The 21,464-nt window shown below is 43.6% G+C and overlaps 1 protein-coding gene across 1 annotated transcript in view; it reads left to right on the top strand.

Annotated features, from left to right (window-relative positions):
- MFSD11 (major facilitator superfamily domain containing 11) overlaps positions 1-21,163 on the top strand; it is a 33,589-nt gene extending 12,426 nt beyond the window's left edge. The window contains exons 7-15 of the mRNA XM_066588062.1: positions 3,593-3,689; positions 3,772-3,830; positions 4,358-4,505; positions 5,594-5,634; positions 5,718-5,783; positions 12,986-13,111; positions 13,205-13,379; positions 15,386-15,521; positions 17,650-21,163. Of these exons, the coding sequence (XP_066444159.1) occupies positions 3,593-3,689; positions 3,772-3,830; positions 4,358-4,505; positions 5,594-5,634; positions 5,718-5,783; positions 12,986-13,111; positions 13,205-13,379; positions 15,386-15,521; positions 17,650-17,814 (1,013 nt within the window). The 3' untranslated portion in view covers positions 17,815-21,163. The remainder of the gene's footprint in view (positions 1-3,592; positions 3,690-3,771; positions 3,831-4,357; positions 4,506-5,593; positions 5,635-5,717; positions 5,784-12,985; positions 13,112-13,204; positions 13,380-15,385; positions 15,522-17,649) is intronic.
- The last annotated feature ends 301 nt before the right edge of the window (positions 21,164-21,464 follow it).

Genomic DNA, 21,464 nt, shown 5'->3' with positions numbered 1-21,464 from the left:
ACCTGAACCAGGCAGAGATTGAATTCACAACCTTCAGGTCATGAGCGAGATCTTAGGACTGCATACTGCTGCCTTAACACTCTGCGCCACACAAGGCCCGAAAAGCTTCAGCTTTGTTTCATCGCTCCACAGAACAGAATCCCCAAACTTCTGTGGCTCATTTATATGATTTTGAGCACACTGGAGCCAACTTTCTTTTGAGTCGGTAGAGATGTATGCCTTGGAGTTTGGGCATGAAGACCTTCAGTGTTTACTATGCACCCCCACTGTTCAAACAAAAACTTCAGTGCTGCTGCCCCCACATTTTGCTGCAAGTCTGTTGCAGTTACTCTCAGGTTTTTGACCACTTGCCTTCTCAGGAATTTGGTGATAGTCGTTGATGGCTTCCGCTTTCTGCCCCGTCCAGGTAGTGTGGCCAATGTTCCATTTACTTTGAACTTGCAAACTATGTTTTCAACTCTGCGTTTGCTGACTTTTTGTATCCTTTTCTTTGTTTGTGCAAGGCAATCATCTCTTAACTTTTCGGACTGCTTATTGAGTTATGGCCCTTGCACCGGGGCCAACAGTCCTTTAAACTACTACACAAGCGCTGACCTCGCCACTAAGGTCGTCGGCGCTCGTGCAGAGCGTTTTGACTGAAAGACATCGCTGGCTACTTGCTCAGCGCTTAACCTTCTATGTGAAACGCTGAGCGTGGAGCGTTTACACGTAACGAGAAGACCGCGATTAAAAAGTCAGTGATAAAGAACCGCGAATGAATAGCGAGCAGTTATTTTTCACATTGACACTGATTATTTTTCCAATTCGTTGTTTGAATGAATTTTGAGCGCTAATAGTTACGTGTAAATGAGCCTTTATCTATATGTCTAACATGGAATCAAATGCCACAGTCAACAAAGCCCTAGCCAGACCAGGTATTTGATGTCTTTTTTCTCAAACACACCTGATATAAGTAATGAAGCCCTTAATTAGTTGCATCAAGTGTGCTTTAGACAACATCTGATTTATAAATGTGTGCTCTTATGAGGGATTCTATTCAAGCGGTTGAATAATTCTGAGACTGCAGTAGTCATTAAAAGTAGCATTTTCTGTCGAAATTTGGAGAAACCACTTGTTATATTAGTTGTGTTAAGTTATTTAAATTCTTCTTGATTTTGTTTTTGAAATTTTTTGAAATCTTGAAATTGTTTTTTGCAAACCGTCAAATTTACAAACTTTCAGCTAATCTAATTTGTAATGGGGATTGTATCATTTTTATTGCAGCTGCATCTGTGTAGGGGCCTCCTAACTCTTCCCCAATAGATATCCTAGTAAAGGAGGATTGGCCGGTTGAATTCCAATGCATGGTTCTTTTGTTCACAGTGGAGATAAGCCACCACCAGATCTGTCTGGTACCTGCTTTCTCCTCTCTCTCCATTGAAAATATGTCCCAGGATGCATGCCTATGAACAAGTCGGAAAGAATAGAATCATGGAATGGTAGAGCTGGAAGGGGCCTCCATGGTCATCGGGTCCAACCCCCTGCTCGGTGTAGGATTCACTAAATCATCCCAGATATCTGTCCAGCCTATATTCGAAGACCTCCATTGAAAAACTGTTGGCCAATGGACACCTTTACTCATAAATAAGATGAAATTGTAGTCTCTGAACACAATAGGCTTTTTCTTGTAGTTCCAGTAGTAGACATGTGTTAAGTACAGCCACGTGAAGGATACATCAGTTCTCTATGTTCTCAGTTGGGTTCGATAAATCCAGTAGTGATATTTTGTGGTGATATACTCTGTGACTGAACATTCCACCAAGAACTTCCTGGAAACTAATTATTTCCTAGATCTTGTGTTTTAGTGTGTGCTTCCAGTTACTGAGAACTTCAGATGTGTCACAAGGACTTGCCAGACGTCTTCATTAGTCGGTCTCTTTTCTAAGGCTGAGATCCATCCGTAGAACGAAGCTGCTAAAGTTTCCATAAGACACATCGGAGCTTCTTCCATCTGTAATCTGTAGATGGTCGTTAGTATTATAGCCTCCACCTAGAGGAGCTGACAGAAGCCGATATGTGCTTTAGCAGCTTTGTTCTAGCGAGTGGTGGGGGCTCTCGGAGCCAGGAATGATGCATCACAGGCTTCCTACAAGTGGAGGATGTCTACATGTAGTCTGTTAGCTCTACAGCTCTCCCAGGTGTTTGTTGCTCCCCTGGAGGATAATGAGTAGTACTTGTACATGTGCATTATCTTTTATCTTCTCTTTTGTAGATGAGGCACAGGACCCCCCCCCCCCCCCCCCCCCCCCCGTTCTCTAAATTGATGTACTATAATTGTTTCATATTTTAAAACCTTCCCCCATCACTTTTAAAGGGGGTTATTCTTATCCAGGATTTTAACTCCTTGAGTACAAGGCCATTTTTTTTTTTACTAATTTTTGTTTTCTCCTTTGCACTTTCAAATAATCATAACTTTTTTTTTTGTCAACATAGCTGTTTTAAGGGATTTTTTTGTAGGCCATCCTATGGTTTCTATTGGTACCGTTTTGTGCATAAAAGCTTTTTGATCGCCTTTTATTCTATTTTTTTTCTGGAGTTGATGTTACTGTAAAAGCAAAATTCTGGCATCATGCATATTTTTTTTCTGTGATGTTCACCTTGTGGGATAAATAATGCACTATTTTCATAGATCAAACTTTTACGGAGGCAGTAATAACAAATCTGTCTCTTCTGTTTTGACTTTTCCTTATAAATATGGGGAAAGTTAGATTTTTTTTTTTTTATTTTTTTTTTTTTACTTTTAATTTTCATTACTTTTTTTCTTTATAATAATTTTATTCCACTTATTCTTACTTGCGACCATTTGATTCCTTATTTAAGATATAATATACTGCAATAGTGAAGTATTGCAGTATTTCTGCAGGAATGCTTAATAGGCAAAAGTACGCAGCAGTCCTGGGGATCTTCATGCTTGTGGGGGTGGACGTTTTGGGTTTTTTAGATGCATATTGGGGTATTTAAATGTTGCTATCAGAACTGACTACAGTATTTAAGAAAATGGCGATGATCACAGTTACCTTCGATCAAGGCTGCTGCGGGTGGGTATCGACTCTCAAAGACAATCCCTGTGCACATCAGCTATAACAAGTATCGCTGTGGGGTTAAATATTCCTGCGGATCAGCTTTTTCAAGAGTCTGTTCAGGCGCCTGTATGGGTGTATACGAAATGTACAGACTAGGAAAACCTTCCCCCATAAGTCATTTGTTTGCACCAGTCAACCTGGATTCCATCTGCAAATTATTTCGCAAGACGATTAACCCTTTCCAATCCACTGTCTGACCTCTGAAGACATTATGATTTAAGGCTGTACAGCTCTGATGTTGGAAGACATCCGTCTGGGTTCTCTTACTGTATATTGCCAGCCTCTCTGCTGTCGGAGCCTATCCAACGTGTCACCTTATGCAGTACTGGGTTTAGCCAGCAGATAGCGCCGTTGTATAACTGCAGAAAAAGAATAAGCCTCCTAGGAAAACCAGGATACAAATTGGATTGGAAAGGGTTAATTTGAATCAGTTCACTTTGTGAATTAACTAAACTTGTGTTATTCTTCAGTTCTTTGGACTGCTCAAGGGGTATGTCTGACTGTGAATTCTGATGACAAGTCTATTGGGAGGAACAGTGGCATCTTTTGGGCACTCTTACAGTTCAGGTATGCCAGTGTTGCATTTACCATATAGCCTTTGTATACAGATGCCCTATACTGCTTAACCCCACCCCTTTCTTTTTTGTAGTATGCTTTTTGGAAACCTCTATATCTACATTGCTTGGAAAGGAGAGACCACCATATCAGGTACGTTTTGGATATGTGATACGGGTCTGGTCACTTTGCATTTGGGATGGGATCTTTTAGAGCAATGGTGTCCAACCTGTGGATCTGCAGCCGTTGACAAACTATAATTCCCAGCACGCTCGGATAGCTGTAGGCTGGGAGTAGTAGTTCACAACCAATTATAAGCCACAGGCTGTTGATGATTCTTTTAGGGTATGTTCACATATTTTAGGATGGGTGTGTAGAAATCGTGACAGACCCACTGGATGTCTATGGTATCCGTTAGTCAAGTTCAAGATGGAACTCTCTTGTAAAGGAAGAATTCCTGATGCCAGTGTGTACAGATTGTTGCTTCTGAAAACTCTTCAGATAGTAGCCATCATTGAGGAACCAGATTTCTATATACTTGTACACAATCCCTATTCGGGTCCCTAAGAGCCTTGTATACTTGTATACAGTTTATACCACCAGGTGTCCTACATGTATGGCATATATAACTTTTTGTTTTGTTGTCATTATTTATCATATATGTGTTTTTTCCGAACCAGAAAGAGACCGCAGGACAGTATTCATTGCTCTGACTGTGATCAGCTTGGTTGGGACCGTTCTACTTTTCCTCCTCAGGACGCCAAAGCCAAATGTATCACCGCTGAATGAAGAGGATGATGGAAATTCAGATGTTTTGGAAGGGAGCGCGTGAGTCTACCATCATTTTACCACACCCCTCTCTTTCTCAACTGCTTACCCCAAACAGGACTTGTTCTGCCAGAAAAGTAGAATATATTGTTTGACTTAAAACAGCTGTAGGTTCGGTTCTATCTAGGGATAACCTGGACTTTATTTTGCTATCACTCATTGTTAATCAGGGAGTAGATTTGCTCTCTAATTGTTACATATTGGGTTTTATTTTTTAATCCAGAAGAAGAGTGAAAGGAGCAGCACTTGCTCATCTAATCGCTCCTCTATGCCGTTTAACCCCGCAGATGCCATGGACATTGCTGACTGCAGCATCTAATAGTTTTTACAGATCAAAAAAAAAAAGTTTTTCTTTTCCCTTTTACAGAATGCTTTACATAGTGAGAAAATAAAAAGAATGCAAAAAACTACACATAATTGGTATTGCCACATCCACAACAACCCATACTACAAGGGCTCATGTCCACGGGGCGGGTTTGAATTCCTGGATCCGCGTGGGGCACCAGCGCGGATGATCCGCAGTTCAAGCCGCCCATAGACCATCATGGGCGCCTGCATTTTCTGGAAATAGGTTGCAGCGTGCTCTGTTTTGCCACAGATCCTGCAAGGATGGCTTCCATTGAAGTCAATGTAAGCTGTTCGATCTGTGGCACACCTGGAACTGTCATTCCGGGTGTGCTGCGGAAAAGCAGGGTTTTTTTTTAAAAAATGTAAAAATTTTCCACTGCGCATGTGCGGGGGAGGAAGGGGTTTGATGGGCATGCTGGACGGCATGAACGAGACGACAGATGACCCACACGCATCCGGACTGGTAGGTAATGTCCTCATACCGCGAGCAGGCTGGGATCCTGCGGCGGGGCTCCCGCCCACTGAACCCGACCCACCTGTGGACATGAAGCCAGTACACTATTTAACAATTACAGTAAATTTTGTGAATTCTTTGAACTAAAGTTGAAAAATTCAAATGCCATTGGGGTTTAAGCGGACCGCTTGTTTCCTCATCCTTTCTCTTGTGTTCTATACATGATGTACATACATATTTTTATACCTATCCTGAGACCAGTTTTGTTTTTTTTCCCCCAATGCAGGTCTTCCCAGAGCAATATGACTAAAGCCGTGGACGCCTTCAGTAAGTCTCTGCGGAGCCTTTGACCAGTTTCTTGGACACCAAGCACTTTCTTATATTCATCATTTCTTATTCTCTTCTTACAGCAAAGTCTTTGAGGCTGTCGATAACCAAAGAAATGTTGTTGCTGAGCGTATCGATGGCGTATACAGGTAACGCCGCCACGCATGTTCCTGACAGGTCCCTCCAGTTATTCCACAAGGACCTCTATTGTATAACATGGTTTTCTGATCTGGAGGTTTCCTGAATTAGGAGAAAGTGTCTGCTTTTTTTTCTCCCAGCCACACCTGCACCACATTAGTTTGTGGGCTGCGTGTGGTTTGTAGCTCGTCGTCATTCACGTGAGCCCACAGCAATGGGGTTGTTTCTGATAAAAGCGGTCCCTTTTTCCTAATCCCAGACAAACTCTTTCAAGTGTTCTCGCATTTCCACATTTAAAGTACCTAGGGATAGTTAGAATATTGTACACAGAGTGGCGGCGATATATGCTGCTCGCTTCGTTCTCAAGAAAGCACATGTGGCCCCTTCAGGAGGGGAGGCTTACAAGCCGTGCAAGACTGTCTTTTTCAGAGGAAGTGGTGAGGGGCTTACATCACCCCCAAATTTCAGATTTACATAACTCATAATGGCTGTACCTGAAACCACTATGAACACAATAATCGGGTGTTTATGGAAATGCCTAAAGGGGTTGTCCAGTTAGAAACCCCCAATGGCCTATCTGCAGCATTGACAGTCAACAGTACATCAGCAGGGATTTGTGGCCCAGGACCCCCACTGATTAGCTGTTCGCTGGGCCATTGCACTGAGCTGACAACTTTTGTTCTCACCTCAATGGTCTGACTTGACTATTGCAGGCAAACTTTGCATTGAAATGAATGTGAACTTTGCCTGTAATGCCAAAATTGGGCACTGCAATGAGAATGGAGCTGTCTACTTCTTGTAGAAATCTGCTCAGTGCGCCGGCCCGAAGAACAGGTGAACAATGGCGGGCCCATACCGATCTACTACTGATGGCCTGTGTTAATGATAGGCAATCGCTAGTTTACAACTGGACAAGTCCTTTTAAATAGGGAATCCTTTTACCAACCCAACCTCCCTGCAAATCATTAAAAGGGTTGTTCAAGATTTTTTTTTTCCTTCAAAACCATGTCCCCCATGCAACAACGTAGCAAACTAGCAGATACTCTCTTCTCCCAGTTACCTGCATCTCCCACACCGGCACTCTGGGTCTTTCCATCATATTTACAGGCTGCAGCGGTATTGTGCACTTGTGCAATGCTCATGCATATAGCGATTTGGCTGTTGCATGCCCTCAGCATGTGGTGCTTTAACCCTTTCCAGTCCACTGTCTGACCTCTGAAGACATTATGATTTAAGGCTGTACAGCTCCAATGTTGGAAGACGTCCATCGGGGGTCTCTTACTGTATATTGCCAGCCTCTCTGCTGTTGGAGCCTATCCAACGTGTCACCCCACGCAGTACTGGCTTTAGCCAGCAGATAGCGCAGTTCTATAACGGCAGAAAAAGAGTAAGCCCCCTAGGAAAACCAGGATACAAATTGCATTGGAAAGGGTTAAATTTTGTATCAGTATATAAGTACAGTAGGGCAGCACTGTGAGCTTTTTCTCTTTCACGCCTCTCACAAGCTGCGGCAGCCAATAACCGAGATCAGCGCTGGATCGCTGAGCCCTGTGACTGGCTGCTGCAGCTTGCGATGACCATTTACAGGCTGTGTACAGGAGACTGGGCAGGGAGGACTGAGCAGTGGAGCGGGAGATGCAGTTCAAAGAAGGTGCAATTTTATTTTATTTTTTCTTCATCGTAAAAACTTTTAAAACTTTTTCAATGCATTATATGGTACCTAAAATGATACTTTTAGACAATACAGCTCATTGCGCAAAAAAAACTCATATGGTAAAAGGAAAAAAATTTTTTATAGCTCTTGAAAAGTGGGGGTAAAAAAAAACACGAGGGAAACTTTTGAGAAATGGCTGGTATTGAAAGAGTTAAAACCTGTCAGAAGGCTGCGTACAAATGTGTTTAGGATGTTCTTTCTGGTCTTTTGTGCATTTGCTTTCTTTCTTCATACGTGGCAGCCAATGTGTCCTGGTTAACGCGCCCTGCAATCTGTGGGATATACAGTAGCTAATTCGTAATGATTGCTGTATGTGGGTGGATGGAAAGCGCTATTTTGGTTTACACAAAAGATAACGTTTTCTTACACAGTGTGCGAGGGTTTTTTTTCTATTACCAAAAACAATAGCGCCGAAGCACAAAGCGGTTTGCTCATCCAGTTTGATTTGATGTTTTGACATACTAGTGAGTCTACCGCTGAGCCCCGCTTACCGGCGCTGCATTCCTGCTCCGCAGCAGCAATATCATTTCAGAAGGCTGAAAATCTCCTCTTACGTGATTATGTAGGGGTTAGAGGGTCGGCATATGGAAATGTCATTTTTCCTGCCGCTCTGTAGATCTACACCAGGCGTTTGCTCTTTTCTGTGCTTGTGTTCTTTTAAAGGGACGCTCTAGTCAATGGCCGTCGCACAAGTCTGAAGATGACATTCCGCATGCGTCTGATCCGCGGTAATACGCAGATCAATCAATCGCATTGGATTACACAATTCCGCTCACATTAGAGGATCAGAATTATGTAATCCACTCGCAGAAAACAGAACGCAGCAGGTTCTAATTTACCACGGATATCCACAAACATAGAGCCCGTTGTGCTCCATGGTCACGAATATACTTGTAGCCCATAGCAGCTACGTTGTGTACGGGCTGGGGGTACCCGCGTCACCGCAGAGCGACGGCGCGGGAAATATAAACAAGAAAAGGTGTACCGCACATGACCGCCTGCGTGAGTAGGCAGTTATACGCGGTACATTACGTGACTGTATGCAACGCCGCGTCCGGCTCACAGCTGGGATCCGCTGCGGTTCTCCACAAGCGGATTCCGCATACAACCGTGTGAGCCCGGCATGATTTAGATCGCGACCTGTAATACGCAATTTACAAGAAGCCCCGGGAACGCTCGCCTTCCTGTAGTTCCAGGAGCAGCTTGTTGAGCGCCTTCTGTCGCCGCAAGTTACAAAGCCTTCATGATAACACTACAAACAAACCCTTTTAGTCTTTTTGGGCCGGTCTTACGTCTTCTTTGGACCCTCATGCTGGAGGGTTCGTCGCAGACCCGGCTCAAAATACCGGAAGAAGATAACCCTGCATGCAGCGCTTTTTCTTCTGTTCAAAAGCCGTGCGGCTAAGCGGAAACCGTCATTGGGGTCTGTTTGGCGCTGTACAGATCCATCCTGAGACAGAGCCATTCAATTGTGGGGATTCTCCTTACCTGCTTCTCAAACAGGGCAAGAAGGTGGAACCCCAGGTGCAGTTGTGAAACCCCCCTTAAGGGGCATTTACACGGGACGACTAGCGCTCAAAACGTGTTTAAACGAACGAAACTGGATAATAATCGTCCCGTGTAAATGCAAAAAAATCACTTGCTGTTCGTTATCTCTGATTTCGGCATAAAAATCATTGCTGGATCGCGGGATTCTCGCTAAGTGTAAACGCTGCGCACTCAGCACTTTACATGGAAGGTGAAGTGCTGAGCCCGTAATCCAGCGGTGATCTCTGCCTGTGTGAACTCTCTGCACGAGCGCTAATGATCTCAGCGGTGACATCGGCGTCCGTGCACTCGTTTGGACGACACTCGTCCTGTCTGAATGGGACATTAGTCTTAGTGAACGCATGTTAGTTAGAAGTTCAAGGCAGATAGAAATGTCTGCAGCAAAGTTGCCTTCTTTCTTATTTTAGATGCATTAGGCCGCTTTCACACGGGCGACAAAATCGTGCAATTTTTCTCGCGATGCAACAGCGCTACTAGTCGCATGTATGTGAAGCCCATGCTTTCTAGTGGGTTCCTTCACATTAGCGATGTCTTGTAGGCTGCTACATTGCGAGGGGAAAAAAAAGTGCGGCATGCTCTCTACAGCTGCGATTTGCAATGTTTTGTAGTCCATGTTTCCCTATGGAGCCTTATTTGTAGTCTTCAGCCAGCGATTCTAGGTCAAGGGGTTCAAAAATCCCACCTCCAGGAAGCGCTGGCTCTGATTGGCTGAGCCGCTTGCTCAAGAACCAATCACTGCTATTCAATGCGATGGCTGTGATGATTTCATCGAGCGTTCCATTGATTGCCTGAGCTGTGGAGCTTCAGAACCAATCACAGCCAGCACTTCCTGGAGGCGGGATTTTATGAACCCTCTGACCAGGAAGCGCTGGCTGAAGACTACAAACAAGTGCCATGGAACTGCCGGAGAAGTGTGGCGGAGCGGACAGCGTCTATCAGTAATGTTTTTTTATGCAGCTAGGGCTTATTTTCAGAGTAAGGCTTATATTTTAAGGCCCACTGAAAATCCAAGCAAAAGAGCGCTACAAACTCACACAAAGGTGGCGCCACACAATCGCAATATTGCTGCAAAATAACGCAGCAATGTCGCTCAGAACACTGCTGCCCTATCACTGTCGCCCATGTGAAAGAGGCCTTGGGCCTCCTGTACACGGGCAGATATTTGCTGTGGAATCTGCGGTCAGCATCTACACCATGAATCTGCAGCAAATACTGCCCATTACTTCCTATGGAGATTTGCTGCTTCTTACACACAACCGAAAATCAATTGTGATTTCAGCTCGCGGAGGAAAAATCGCGGAATGCTCCATTTTCATGCGGGCTCCGCATGGATGGCTTCCATTGAAGTCAATAGAAGCCTTCCAACCCACAGCCCGTCCGCAATGAACATTGCCGTCAGGTCGCGGATTCCACGTCGTCACCTAGTGATGGCGTGGGGGGCGGGAAAAAAAAAATCACATTTACAGACTGGAACTCAGCGGTGGGGCTAGATTTATCACAATCAGTGCAAAGACACGTGGAGTAGTTGCCCATGGCAACCGCTCCGATTTGGACAATAAAGGCACCCGCCTGCCTGGATGCTACGGACTGCTTGTACTGGTTTTGATAAATCTCCCCCATTGTGCGCTCTGCTGCGCGTTGATTCATGTCGCTTCCTTTTATTCCGTCTGAATATAAATCCCAGCTGACGCGGGGAAGGCGATAATCGGATGTGAATGCATCTTTTGTATATCTGCGCTTCCACTGGGACTTTTATCTTTGTATAACATCAGAGAGAGAAAGGAGGAAAAAAAACAAAAAGCGGCGGACTCGCCGTACAATTACTTTTTAATGCTTTTTCTTTCTTGCAAATGATTGCGGAGGAGAGCGTCGCAGCAGGAGGCAGGTTATTGATTATCGCCCCCTACAGGGTAGCCACCGCCTTCAAAGCAGCCGCACTAACATCATGACATACTCCGAGGATTGCAAGCAGCAAGCCGGCTAGAGATTAGCTCCCGGCAAAAAGAGCATCGGGTAAATGGCGGATGAGTCGGCTCTCCTGATTCTCTCACATTGCCGCCTCTTAATAGATACCTGCGAGGTTGTGTTGGGTTTCGGCAGTAACCTTTTTCAGGACAAGCTGCTAACAAGATATTTAATGCAACAGACAGAGGCCAGTAGGCTAATAGAAAAAGCAGCGCAGCCGGTAGGATGGGAGGGCAGGCTTCCACGCCGTAAATGCTCGTCTTCACAATCCATTACTCACAGTTTATAATGAGAAGGCAGATTACAAGGAAGACATGAAATGTTCCTCGCCTTTCAGGCGTCTAATAATGCCAGGCTGAAATTGTGTTTTCTTCCCAAGTAGTTGTATTTTCGGTTGCTGGTGTGTTTGTCTTCTAGATCGCTTTTGACAGCGTTCACCTTTTCATTTTATGTTTTTTTGTGAAATTACGTACTTAAGTTTTTAACTTTTTTTTTTTGCTCATTGGGCCTTCATGTCTGCTACACTGTTCCATCCAGAAGCGTACAGTAAAAAATACATGGCGACTGGTATAACGTATTCCACCGTATGTCTATGCAGCGCATTGGGGGCGGACCCTACGAATGCATGGTGAGCGGATCCTTAGGCTTTGTTCACACTACGTCACTCTGCTAGATCCATCCTACAATGGATAGCATTGGCACCCGATTGACCCATTGATTTATAATGGTCTGCCTGGTTCCAGCGTAGGGTCTGCCGTTTTGACGGGAAAAACATGGCTGATGGCAACACCAATTTTTTTTTTGTGGAATATGATGCGATGTGTGATTTGAGGCTCTGACAAAGATGTGAGCAGCGCCTAAAGTGCTGAAGAATAAATACCATACAGAGGGTAGGACCTCATGTAGTGGTCGCCGTGTGGCTAAGAGCGCCATAGTCATGCAAGTTGGTGGGGCTTACAAATGAATCGTTAACGGGCTTGTTCAAAAATTGGCTTTTTATCACCGGCGAGGCTTCCACTGATCACGAAAACAGAGGTCCCATGCCACTCTTTCCTCATTGCAGGCTCACGTCACCACCCCTCTTGCTGAAATCCTAATAGTCTGATACTTTCTCATCTGTAGAGAAAGCTTTCCAGCAGTCCTCTTGCTGACGTCACAGTCCGGATTACACTGAGAGGCATCACATATATGTAGATAACACTGAATCCACCATTCACAATAGGTATAAGCTGTGGCTATCTGCTCCCCTCCCTGCAAAATGACCTGCACAGATCACAGAACATGCCTAGAACAGTCTCCCATACAAGTCAATGGGTCCCCTACAGTCCATTGTGTGAATGGCCCATGGAGCTGCTGTAAAGCCTCTCTCTAAATTCTCTTAACTAGATCAGGAAAGTTGTCTTAATTGTTTTTTAATCCCATTTATTTCTAGCCTAGTTGTAATATAATATAGATGTAAGGTATAGGTAATAGGTTGATGTGGTTTATGTATTTTATAGTTTTTTTTTTTTTTATTGTTACACGTAATTTTATTAATTTGGAAGGAAAAGAAATTGAGTTTTTTCCTCCATTCGCCTTCCACAGCTGGCATGTAGTACTGCATTATACAAGCTGCTCGATGCTGTTCGGTCTTCATTCCACAAACCGCTCTCTTGCCGCTCTCATCTGTCCTGAAAGTCGACCAAAATTCATATTTATATTAGATTTGTGTGTGTTTCTTAGGTTTAATTTAGACTAGCTGTTACGGGATGTGGGAGTAGAGCGAGGACAGAACGGGATCGAGCACCGTGCATAGTACTGTAATAATGCAGGCGTAGAAGTCAAACGGAGGAGAATTTTTAATCAAATTACAAATTTCTTATTTGCAAAAAAAAGTACATGAAATGCAATAAATAGTATGTGTATGATATGTATATATTTCTTTCATTGTACTTTGAGTCCATGTCATGCTGCGTTTCTAATGAATGTCGTCTCTCGCCCCGTAAGGTTTCGAGCTCACCTTTTACTCTGGTGTGTTTGGCACATGTATTGGAGCTATCAACTCATTTGGAGCCGATGCCAAGAGCCTCATCGGGCTATCGGGAATATTTGTTGGACTTGGAGAGGTTTTAGGTTGGTTCTTCAAGTACATTTTGGTTGCTTAATAGAAACGTTCCTCTTTCCACATTTTCCATATTAATCCACATTTTGTCCATTTATTTCCAGGCGGAGCAGTTTTTGGATTGCTCAGCAAGAACAGCCGTTTTGGGAGAAATCCAGTGTTCCTCCTGGGCCTCGTAGTTCATTTTTTGGCTTTTTACTTGATATTCCTCAGTGTTCCAAATGATACCCCTGTAGCCTCCCGTGACGGATCATACAGTCGTGCTTTTGTAGACCCAAGGTACTAAATTAACGGCATATGTAGTCTAATTAATAAGACACACACACTACCTGCCAGACGGCGGCCAGTCGCCTCAACGATTGTTACCCGCTACGTAGCAACCTCTCTCCATGCCGTATGTGAGATCGGGCAGAAGAGAGCGCTCTGCACAAACTCTCCATTCATTGTTAAGGACCTTCAATAAATGTACAGGATTCTTTGTAGAGTCAGACACAGTTTTTAGTAGCGATTACTTCTTAGTGTTGTAACCAAACATGGCCATTTTGAGAGGTACATTTAAATTTGTGGTTGAGGCCTAATTATCATATTAGTAGTCATGGCGTTGTATGTAGCCTGTCATTTGAGTTAGGACAATAAAGTTAACTTTCTGCTGCAGTGATGATCCATAGATGGTCCTACGAGAAGCTGTATAGGGTTTTTAAAAATGCATTAACCATTTCCAATTCACTGTCTGACGTCTAAAGACATTATGATTTAAGGCTGTACAGGTCCGATGTTGTAAGACGTCCGTCAGGGTTCTCTTACTGTATATTGCCAGGCTCTCTGCTGTTAGAGCCTATCCAACGTGTCACCTCATGCAGTACTGGCTTTAGCCAGCAGATAGCGCCGTTGTATAACAGCAGAAAAAGAGTAAGCCTCCTAGGAAAACCAGGATACAAATTGGATTGGAAAGGGTTAAGCTAATGCATGCAGGAACAACCCTGTACATGAGCTCATAACATGTATTCATCTGTCTAAATATATTCTTTATTTTTTTTGAATCAGCCAGGGATTTACACTCCGCCACTTAGAATGCTTCTCTATTTAAAGTGTAAGACTTTTCAAGGCAACCATATGGACAACATATGGATAAAGGTTGGAGGGAGATCTGCCAATAAGAATCCAACCTAACCAAGTATTACAATGTCAGTTATTCATGTAAATGGCTGACATGTAATACTACATTTTTCCTGTAGGGGCAGTGTTTGGTAGAAACCTCCCTTGTCGATTCATAGGTGATTGCCCAGTCTTCCAATGGCCAAACCCTCAGCTGATTGACTGAGAAGTGACCTTCTTCATGAGGCAACACTTTGTGATTGAAAAATCGTTTTGCTATTATATTTTTAGATTTATGGACAGATATTGGGCAAAATAATTAACTTTTTTTCTTTAGTGTTAATCGTAGCCTCACTTTTTTTTAAAGAAATTGTATCATTAAAACACCACCTTTTGAAATGGAAGCCCATGCCACTGGTCCGAAGCCTCTAGTCAATAAGCTGTTACAACCGGTGAAAGCTAATTCTGGCCATCCATATTTCCCTGCTTCCTTTCAGGGAGAATGTAGTATTACATGGCAACCATTCAAATGAGGATCTGACCATGTAACGGCTGGGGCCACCAAAACGGGAGCTGCTGCATGCATAGTGGTACTCCATCCTGGCTCATAGAGGTGAGCCTGTCTGGGCCAATGGACCAGTGTTCTCACCCTGAGACAACCTCTTTAAATTCTAAAATATTAGCTGTATAATGGCCCTTTAGCTGGAGCCCCCCACATAATATTTGCTATGTAATAGGGTGTGTGTACAGCGGTTACTGGTCGCTATAGCTTCTGGTTTGTTCTTTAGTTAAAAGTGCTAAAAAAATAACTGTAGTACATGTTGAAGAGTATGTATTCTTCATCTATAAATGTATGCCATAGGGCCCAGTGCAGCACCATCGAGCAGCCAGCAGGGGTCACTATTTGACTTTACTGGGAATTATTAAGGAGTGACTAAAGGCATTCTTCATTGACGGCTCTCGGAAGACGGTGACAACATAGGGTTTCCGACAGAATCCTAAATAGCATGGGCTGAAAAACAACGTAATTACAGCCGTACCTCTAATGAACCTATAAAACTTCCAGACTATGCAAACTATTAAGCATGATATCATAAAGAGGTTCCTCTGCGTTTTATTAGAGGTTGAACAAGGTTATATGTAATCATTGCTAAGCACTTGTCAATGTTGTATCTCTTGTTTTCTTCCAGCAAAGCCCTGGCCGTCTTCTGCAGCTTTCTTCTGGGCTTAGGCGATAGTTGTTTCAACACCCAGCTCCTCAGCATCTTGGGGACCTTGTATGCAGATGACAGCGCACCTGCCTTTGCGATCTTCAGATTTGTACAGGTAGCAGTATACTAAAAAATGAGTTGGCACAACTATTAGTTTTTGTGCTACATTACCATTTCTTGAGCTGCAGGACATTTTACATATAGAGTCCAAAAAAATCAAATAGCAAACCAATTTTTTAATTTTTTTTTTTTTTTAAAGGGGACCTGTCACCCATTTTCCCCACTCTTAGCTATGCACACTGGGAATACAGTATAGCTTACCATCAAATGCATAGAACAATGCAATTACTTTATGAAGTTTACTTGTGACCTGAGCGTTCCCAGATCAGCAAGAGTCTAACGTATGGGTGATCCTCAGGAAATCTGTAGTGTAAATGGACCTGATATGTGGATTTTAAATCTGCACTATGTCAATTTATGCTGTGGATTTACATCAAAGATTTCACCCATTCAAATGAGAGGGTGAAATCTGCCACAAATTCACACCCAAATCCTCATCAGGTGTAGAAATGACGCCCCATGTGGCTGTACCCTTGAAGTGTGGCTTTTTAGAATTTGCTTCTGGTGGTGTACATGAGGAATAACGCTACATCTGGCCATTAGATGACTTGTATCCCTTTTTTTTTTCAACCAGTTTTCCCCTCTATAGGCTGCATGTCTATTTCTCAGTTGTCCCTGAGCTGGTGGGTGTAGACTAGCTACTATAATGTCTCCCATGTACCACACATGGAGAAAACATTAAATTCTAATCAGATATATGATACACAGAGAAGTGACAAACATCATGGAGGACCTTTTGCAGCAACACTAAGTTGTGTAGATGTGATGTTTAGTAGCTGGTATGACAGTAAATCACTTACTGTTAGCTACAGCAGCAGTTCTGTGTGTCTTTCTGCTATTCCCTCCATAGACTTCTATTGGCAGTGTGAAACAAGACGTCATATTATCAGCTGTATCTCTATTACTAGAGATGAATTTCACATGATAACAGGCAATGGGCAGCAAATTAGAAGGGACCACCCCTAGTGGCCAACACCTCTTTAGAGAGATTTTTGCAGCACAGAAATCTCATTTTTAGGTAAAGTGATTTACACTTTTACTACCGTGTTTCCCCGAAAGTAATACAGTGTCTTACTTTCTTTTTATCCCCAAAAGCCCCACTATGTCTTACTTTCGGGGTATGTCTTATAATAAAAAAAAATCATTACTCACCTCCCCCGGCGTTCTGTCGCGCTCCGGCAGGATGTCGCTCGCTCCTCGTCCCCGGCGCAGCATTGCTTTCTGAATGCGGGGCTTGAAATCCCCGCCTCCAGAAAGCTAATACACACGCCGTCAGCCAGTTACAGCCATTCAATGACAGCATTGAATGGCTGTGATTGGCTTAAGGCGCACGTGGCTTCAGCCAATCACACTATTCAATGACATCATTGAATGGGTGTGATTGGCTGAAGCCACGTGCGCCTTCAGCCAATCACAGCCATTCAATGATGTCATTGAATAGTGTGATTGGCTGAAGCCACGTGCGCCTTCAGCCAATCACAGCCATTCAATGCTGTCATTGAATGGCTGTAACTGGCTGACGGCGTGTGTATTAGCTTTCTGGAGGCGGGGATTTCAAGCCCCGCATTCAGAAAGCAATGCTGCTCCGGGGACGAAGAGCGAGCGACATCCTGCCGGAGCGCGACAGAACGCCGGGGGAGGTGAGTAATGATTTTTTTTATCTACGGTATGTCTTACTTTCGGGGTACGGCTTACATTGGCCAACCCCCCTGACACCCCCGATACGTCTTACATTCGGGGGTGTCTTACTATCGGGGAAACACGGTAGTTATCACATAAGCATACGTTGTTTGGAAAGTCAATGACCATTTAACAGAACCTGTCTTGCCTGCTTTGCTCCCCTCCGAGGGCAGCCTAAAGTAATGACAGACTTGCTATTATGTTGCTGTCTTGTAGTTTGGAAGAACCGACCTCTTTAGTTCTTGCAGCACACGGCCAGCGAGAAGTCTAATATTCATGATATGCCGGCTCCTCTCGGCCTCGCTATTCTGATTATCGTGTATCTGCTAATGATTTTTTTGCTATAAAGTGCTTGTATTTATAGACATTTTGAGTAATTCAAGTCAAACAGATGCCTTTTAACAAAACGTATGTGTAATCCGCTCTCCTCCCCTTCTTTTCAGTCCATCAGCGCAGCTGTCGCCTTCTTCTACAGTAACTACCTCCTCCTGCAATGGCAGCTGTTAATCATGGTGATATTTGGATTCTTTGGCACCATCTCCTTCTTCTTCGTGGAATGGGGAGTGGTCAGTTTAGATTCTCAAGAGACTCGCTATGGCAGCATTTGATCATGCCAATCTCATCCACAGCTGCTGGTTCACAAGGTGCCAGGACCAACATCTCTTATCTGGTACCGGAGGTAAAAAATAAATTAAAGCAACAGTCAGATCTGCGCTGGCCGCAGGCCGTTCCCCGGAGCCAGTTCATCGTGGAATTTGGGACAACTTGACCACAATGCACTTTCACCCCAATTGACATTTGGGGCAAAAAATAATCCTCCTAGCGGTGCTTGGTAGACGTTGCCAGTACAGTAGCTGCTAAATTCGTTGGCCTGCTGTCCTCTTTGCTCATTACTGTTGCATGACAATTACCAAATCTGGAAGGTTCACTAGATACGCTGATTGCAATTCTCTGGCCGCTGAATGGGATTCACTTCTTCACACACTCCCAGTTCTTTAAGTTGTGGCATTTTAAGGATTTTTGTCCTTGTTTTTAAGAAATGCACATCGGTTTTTACTATGGGGATTATTCAACAGGGTCTATAATTCACTAGTGACAAATATCGACTACGGTGCACAGAAAAGATTGTGGTTTTTTATTTTATATTTGTGTTGGTGCCAAATCTGTGTTGCTACAATGACACTTCCATCTTCTATAAAGAGTGTTTCACTCCACATGCCTTCTTCTGCCTAGATGCAAAAATGCTATGGGATGTAGCTGTAAGAGTAGCGGTCTCACCCGGGTGCTGGAGTCTGAGGAGTGGCCCCCTACCACATATGGAGACACAGTATCAATATCGCCACATGGTAGGTTGGGGCGCCCTGTGATAAATTTTGAACTTTGCCAATGAGCTTTTAAGACCCTTTTACACCAGCTGATGATCAGGCACGTACAAATGTTTGTTTGCCCAATCCTTGGCCCATGTAGATATGCTGACGAACAAGCAAGGCTGATGGATCTTTATGCGTCATACTTGCTCATTGCTAGCCCATCTCTCTGTGTAAATAGAGGAAATATGCTGCTGACAAATGCAATCTGTATGAGGGTGAACATTTATAGCAATCATAGAATGGTAGAGTTGGAAGGGACCTCCAGGGTCATCAGGTCCAACTGGCAGCTCCAGGGTCATCGGGTCCAACTGGCAGCTCCAGGGTCATCGGGTCCAATCGCCTACTTGTGTGAAACCCTTCAAAGGGAGTCTCCGGAACTTTTAGAATTGCTGACCTATTTTCCGGATAGGTCATCAATAGTTGATTGGTGGGGAATCCTTGCTGATTTTCCTGGCCCAGCTGCCAGTTTAGACAGTGTTGGATACAGATAACACTGTCTAAATTGCAGTCGCCCATTTTGGTACTGCAGGCTCAGCTCCCATTCACATTAAAAGGCACTGACCGCTAGCTTGGGATCAGCCCATCAATGGGAATCCTGAGTAGAGGACCCTCAACAACCATTGATCTATCATGAGGATAGGTCATCGATAGTAAAAGTCCCAGAGACTCAATCAATGTGCTATCTTGTTGGCTGCTGCTCGTTAACATGGGCAGATTATTTGCTCTTGTAAAACTATCTTAGATTACACCCCTGCATTAAACATGGGCTGGTTAGGTCTGCTACTAGGAAAGGTGTAACCAATATGGCTGCCTTAATGGCAACCTATCCAGCATTCCAATACTTTGTCTACTTCTGGGGATTTGGGAAAGCTGACTGACCACTCAGGCTGGATCTGTAACACATTGGTTATCCTTCCCAGAAGGTTTTAACATGTGACATCGGAGGACATACTGTATAGGAATGCCTAGTTACTTCTATGAATTATGGTGTAACTATTCTTGAAAGCAACACTCCACACTAATATATACATTGACTGCTCTGAAAAACTACAGAATAATGCAGTAACTTCAAAGTAGATGAGCTTTTAACAAATCTGGCTTGTAGATGATTTTGACAAATTTCATCTACAGAATGCAAAGGTTTTCTGTGCATAAATTGACCTACAATGTAAATTTTTTAAAGATATGCAGCATGTCAATTCTGTGGATTTCACCTATTTCAATGAGAGGGGTGAAGTCTGCAACAAAATCTGAATGTAATGCATATTAGCAACCAATCTGCTCTGTCTTCAGGTACCTTTTTAAAGGGGATGCTCAGGAATTCTACAAAACGAATGCCATGGTAGCTGTGATAAACCCACAGCTGACTGCCTCTCTAGCCTGAAAGGGGGCAGAGCCTAATGCCTCGATGTTCTGTCTTACCATTCAGCTCTAGGGTGGCTTTGCATTGGACAACTACTGTCCGAATAGTCACTTGATAGAGCAAATGTAAGCGGCAGTTGTTCCATGTAAACACCAAACCAATGACATGCCCCCCTTCTTCTCTGGTCTGGAGATGCATTCAATCTGTCCTAAAGGCCCTTTTACACACTACGGTTATCGCTTAAACAACCGCACGACAGAACGTACGGACGACATTTTTTACTTAAATTACACGTGCAGATAATGGCTTTAATCGTCTGCATTTTCCTCTACGAGGAGTTTGCTCAGCTGGGGGTGTGTTTATGCAATGGTTATCCCATAAACACGCCCAGCTGAGCAAACATCTGGCCAACAGATTCCATTATTCTCCTTCTATTCTATGCTGCACAGAAAGCGGCCTTTTGGTTGAATTCCTGGACAACCCCATTGTGACTGGCCTTATGAAACGCCAACGATTAACCCTTTATATCTAATGCAGTCCTCGTGACGTGTGGGCAAAGAAAGAAGTCATGCACCACTCCAGCCCTTCACTAAGCATATTACATTGTATCCTTTTTTTTTTTTTCTTTGAGTATTCCTTTAAATTCCAGTTTTAGCCAAAGTACAGTTTTGATATTGTATACACATTCGGTCATTTGGACGCACTCAGGTCTTTATTAACTGCTTGATGTTCTTCTCTTTCTCTCTTCTCTTCATGCATTGGGTCTAGAGCCCGTGTTTCTATGGTTGTGCACAGTTGAGCTGTGCGGCTCTGATGGGCAGTGACATGGGCACACAAGTAGGCATAGCAGTGGAAGTGGCATTTTCCTGATATGAATAAGCTTCATGATGCCCTGTAGGCTCCTGAAACCATGCGGCAATTGTTTCTCTCGTCTATATTCCTCGCTGGAAGTGATACTTTTGAAAGCAACAGCGAATCCATAACACGGTTTATCTCCTATCTGTGCCATGGGCAAAATATAGAAAACGGCTCAACACCTGAGGAAATAAATCATCTTGTTTCTTGAAGCTGAAGCCATCATCTCTGGGATGTGACAGGGAAATAAGACCTTGGGTAATAACTATTGAAACCATCTACAGGTGAATTCTGTTTCAATCTGTAATAAATGGAAATTGTTTGACGTCTTTATCACAATTGGAAAAATTAAAAACCTATTTTTATTTACTTGGATATGAACTATTGTCTTCTGTAACCTCTCCATGGAGATCATTTACTCGGCTCAATGAGATGCCCACTTCACAACATCAGCAGCAGCTAATTAAAAGTTTAAGAGCCCTTAGTGAGATGAATATACAGATAATTGACATCAGATTTACTCTTAAGACTATGGCTGGCAATAAGTATCTGTATTTTGTAGGATGCTATCCTCTGTCCCTGATAATTCCAGCATTATGTTGGCACCATTAAAGGCACGGTTTTCCCTTTTGTCAAGAACGGCTGTTATACTGGCTCTTATGGCTTCACA

Source organism: Eleutherodactylus coqui, chromosome 13 (assembly GCF_035609145.1).
Source record: "Eleutherodactylus coqui strain aEleCoq1 chromosome 13, aEleCoq1.hap1, whole genome shotgun sequence".
NCBI lineage: Eukaryota > Metazoa > Chordata > Amphibia > Anura > Eleutherodactylidae > Eleutherodactylus > Eleutherodactylus coqui.
Note: the sequence above shows the minus strand (reverse complement) of the source record. Positions and strands in the feature narration are given on the sequence as shown.